At 47.0% G+C, this 4,379-nt stretch overlaps 1 protein-coding gene across 1 annotated transcript; it reads left to right on the forward strand.

Annotated features, from left to right (window-relative positions):
- The first annotated feature begins 666 nt into the window (after window positions 1-666).
- On the forward strand, window positions 667-2,795 carry LOC123108236 (ribosomal RNA large subunit methyltransferase E). Its single transcript, XM_044530064.1, has 5 exons — window positions 667-827; window positions 926-1,075; window positions 1,153-1,254; window positions 2,067-2,328; window positions 2,415-2,795. Exons 1-5 carry the CDS (start codon window positions 747-749, stop codon window positions 2,522-2,524), a joined length of 705 nt encoding a protein of 234 aa, XP_044385999.1. The 5' UTR covers window positions 667-746; the 3' UTR covers window positions 2,525-2,795.
- Window positions 2,796-4,379: the final 1,584 nt, after the last annotated feature.

Raw genomic sequence — 4,379 nt, forward strand, 5'->3', positions numbered from 1 at the left:
GAACGGTAGAGCTTTCGCTGAAAGCGCGCGCAAACGGGCCGGCCCATTGGCAGCGTCGAACCTAGAATTCAGCAAAAACAAAACATGCCGCGCGAAGTAGAACTCCCGACCTCTGGTTTCAGAAGACACTTGGTAACCACTCGAACTTGTATGATAGAATGCTAAAATGCAGCACTAAACTTTTAAGTACCTATCTACAGTAGCATATCCGTCTTTTTTCAAAAAAAAAACTAACATTCATGGAAAAACTGTGAACAAAATTTATTAAAAAATACGAAAAATATTTTAAAATGTGAACAAATTTTAAATTCAAAGAAAAATAAAAAACCGGGACAAAATAATTGAAAACTGGCCAAAAGAGTGAAAAAAACTGGAAGCAAAAAACCATAGAAGAAAAAAACCCGCAAGAAACAAGGAAACAGTAGCGAACCAGATCCGTACGTGGGCTGGCCCAAGTGGGGACTTGCTTCAGCGAAGGCTCGTCCTCTTGACGCCTGCGGGCGTCAAATAGGATCTGCCGAATGCGGCGCATATGAGGTCCCGTTTTCTAGGGCATCTGCAGCTCATCTGGTTTGGCATGTCAGCCCAAACCAGGCCCGTGAGACATGCTCATGTTAGCAGCCCATCCATGCGAACCACAGACAGCAAGGCCCGCCCGCTCCCGCGAAAACGGCCTAAAACCCTAGCAAACCCGCGTTCACGGCCGTCCGTTCTCCGTTCGCCGCCGCGCCGCAATCGTCGGGAACATGAGCGGCGCGACGGGCACCGCCGACTTCTTCTACCGGGAGGCGCTGCGCCTCGGCTACGTCGCCCGCTCCGCCTTCAAGGTCAGCACCGCCTCGCTCCTCCGGCCCCGCTCTCCCTCCCCGCGCTCCGCCTTGGACCAATCTCTCACGCGTCGCGCTTCTATTCCCCGCTGCTGCAGCTGATCCAGATACAGAAGCAGCACAAGCTCATCGCCCCGGGCGCCGCTGTGCTCGACCTCGGGTGCGCCCCCGGCGCGTGGCTCCAGGTGGCCTGCCAGAACCTGGGCCCGCTCGAGAAGGGCGGCCTGGTCGTCGGCGTCGATGTCAAGGTTCGCCAATCTGCTGATGCTGTGATTGATGGGCGGGGTGTCGGGTCTGATTTTGGTGCTCGGTTGTTGCAGAGCAGAAGGTGAAGGTCCCCTCGGCGCACTGCGACTCGCGGGTCAGGACGGTCTGCACCGATGTGATGGCTCTGATGAAGCAGCAAGCCCGAGCCATGTCGCCGCAGGTTCGATAATAGACTGCTTTTTTTAATCTACTCGATGGAATGGAATTCGGCTGGATGTGTATTTTGTGTAGATTAGTGGAATTATGTACTGATTAAATTTGTGTTATTCTGAGTTTGAAATGTGGCTTGATTGGTTCAAATTCATGACATCTTTGCACTATAAATCCATATATTGGGACTATTTTCACAGAAGAAATATAGTCCCGAAGAGTTCTCCCAAAATGGTATCGGGGTTTATTGGCTGACAGCCTGACAGTGCTTGTTAGAAAAGAACTGTTAAGTAAACCAAATTTAGTGCCATGAGTTGTTAAAATATAACCAAATAATTGTAGTTTATCCATCAGCCATCATATATGTTGCATAACAGGTTTTTTTTTGAAAGAAAATGTTGCATAACAGATGGCAAAACACATACCTACAAGGTCGAACAATATTTACCAGAGAATGAATCATCAGTTGGAGATATGAGAATGTAGCTGCATATGATGCTGCCTATTATGAAGGGCCAACATGTATTAATTAAACGGCAGTTTCTAGCCTTCTGTCAAAATCACAATATTTAGTTGATTGCTAAAACTTTTGAGACTGGTCTGTTTTATTTGTCATCAAATATTTGGCCGAACTATCTGTCGTGTCCACCCCTTAAAACTATGAAGCTTCACTAATCTCAACATTGAAATCACCAGTGCCTGATTTCATGGTGGATGGTTAGAAATACCAGATCAAGGACTGTCAGCTATATTTGTGCTGTTGATCTTGATAGTGGTTGCTCTGTTCATTTGTTGATTAATTGATGTTACTCTGTTGTACAGGAACGAGGATTTTCTGTGATATTATCCGACATGTGTCCGGTAGTTTCAGGGATCACAACCAGAGATGAAGCTATATCTTGTGAGCTGGGCATGCGTGCGCTCTCGTTGGCAGTTGGTAAGATAAAGTTCAAAGAATCGGCTGACTATCGTGAGACTATGGAGAGGTTTCAGAGCTCCACGGGCCCAGATCCTGATGAGGACGGTGTTCTTAGACGTGGAGGCAGCCTAGTAATCAAGTTTCTTGAGAACGAGGATATACCAGGTAGATCTTACAAGTAGATTTTGCTTTACTATTGCTTGCAGTTGATATCATAGCAACATGAATGATTGTCTATTGCCCTGCTGCAGGGTTTAACAAATTTTGCAAAGAGAAGTTTAAAAAAGTATCTCTCCTGAGGCCTAAGGCGACGAGGTCTAGTTCGAGGGAGATCTACATGATCTGTGAAGGTTTGCGGTAGAAGATTGGCCACCACTCACCTCCCATGAGATCCTGCAAGCTTGTGCTGAGCAGAGTGGCTGGACCGAGAACTCTACAAATTTGCCGTTGAGCTCTAGGCGTGTAGGCCTGAGACGATGCTAACTTCATCGGCAATTCATGATTATTGAGTTGAGGAAACTCGATGATATCTCTCCTGGAGGTGATTTGGTTTGGTGCCTTTGTTAAAGAACAGCTGTATTGGCTTTGCCTTCGTGCTTTTAGAAGAAAAAAGGTTGTACTTGTTTTGATAACCGTGTTGATTCGTCTCTAACCTGTGTGCTGTATCATCTGTCTTTCTAGGCATCGTGTTTTAATATTGTTTCTTAGCGAATTTGCTACAGTACATATTTAGGGACTCTTCGGATTACCTCCGCTCCACAGCTCCCACTCCCGGAGCGGGTGGAGTTACAGTGGAAAAATGTGGAGCGCCTGTTTCCTAGCTCCACAGCTCCTGGTATTTCGCGGAGCAAGTGGGATTCTGAACAGGGCCTTAGATAAAACATTCTGGTTGTTCTGAAATTTCTCTTGAGCGCGTTTGGAAATCTTGCTTAGAAATGACTTGGTGGTGCCCCCTTCCGGTTGCTTGAAGACTGTTTTTTTTAAACACGGTACAATAGAAGTTGATCGCATACACGAGCATATACTCACCCATATGAATGCATGCATGCACACCCTACCTCTATGAGCACTTCCGAGAGACGGAGTTGGCATAGCATCTTGAGATAATAATAACAAAATCAAACTGGCTAAGGCAGCAATTTTTTTCCTAATTTTGAAATTATTCACTTGCAATGAAAATTTACCAGGAGACAACGCCTGTAATTGGGGATCCTATTGGGTAAACTTCCTTGTGCCCCGTTTTTCTGCCGCATTTACCGGGACGTTTCACGAAACTGGGCCGATCGCCCTCTCCTCACCGTGTTGTGCCTTTTCTTCCTCTAAAAAGAAATGCCTCTCATCTCTCTAGGGGACCGGAACAGGAGCGGCGAGGCTGTCTCCTCCGACCTCTCCCCTGGCGGCCATGAAAGCCAGCGGTCCGTCATGATAGATTGCTTTGGATCGGATAGGCTAGATTCTCCGGTAGACCTATCTTCTGCCTGTCCAGACGAGCTCGATCCAGCGCCGGCCATGGTGATGTGGTGACGGCAGTGTCATAGACAGAGAGTGGATGGCGGTGGTGGTGGAGCTTCCCATAAGCACCGCGCTAACCCTAAATCGGTATGGAATATCGGTGGGGTTTGTGGCAGCAGTGAACCTCGTAACTCGTGCCCCAACCCCCACCTCTGTTAATATAGCGCGGGTCACAGGGGCCCACCAACCATGATTTGATTGGGCGCCCCCGATCAGGGCACGATGCAAGGGCCCGTTCGACCCGTTGGGTTCGAACGGGGAAGAGATCGGCCTAACAACTTCATCATAAGGCGCCAAGTACATGTCTGCATATCTGCATGTGGCAAGCCAAGTGGTAAAAAGAAGTGGTGGTCCTTGGCTCCACGAGTGGCTGATCAGCGGCAGGTGCATGTGGGAGAGATACAGATGACCTCAGATTTTTTTATTTTTTTAGGGAAATATGGCCTCAGAATGTGTATCAGTTTGTGAACGGGGAAGAGATCAACCTAACATTCTCCCCCTTGATCTCAAATTTACTTTTAACCTTATACTTTTTAGTTTATTTGTTTCATCACATATTGGTACATAGAGCATGGTTCATCGTTACAGCTTAATTGCCAATAGAATCATACAGCTACAACATACGTTTTGTTCAGAAACAAATTCTATTCCTTTTGGGCCTATCCAAGAATCATAAGGCTTTCCCTTAAACCCATGCCGGCTAA

Source organism: Triticum aestivum, chromosome 5A, assembly GCF_018294505.1.
Source record: "Triticum aestivum cultivar Chinese Spring chromosome 5A, IWGSC CS RefSeq v2.1, whole genome shotgun sequence".
NCBI classification, from domain to species: domain Eukaryota; kingdom Viridiplantae; phylum Streptophyta; class Magnoliopsida; order Poales; family Poaceae; genus Triticum; species Triticum aestivum.

What these genes read in the sequence shown, in the direction of transcription:
- LOC123108236 (XM_044530064.1), top strand. Translation starts at nt 747, where the DNA reads ATGAGCGGCGCGACGGGCACCGCCGACTTCTTCTACCGGGAGGCGCTG. An exon ending in TCGCCCGCTCCGCCTTCAAG is followed by an intron (nt 828 to 925) that starts GTCAGCACCGCC and finishes CCGCTGCTGCAG; the next exon opens with CTGATCCAGATACAGAAGCA. An exon ending in TGAGAACGAGGATATACCAG is followed by an intron (nt 2,329 to 2,414) that starts GTAGATCTTACA and finishes GCCCTGCTGCAG; the next exon opens with GGTTTAACAAATTTTGCAAA.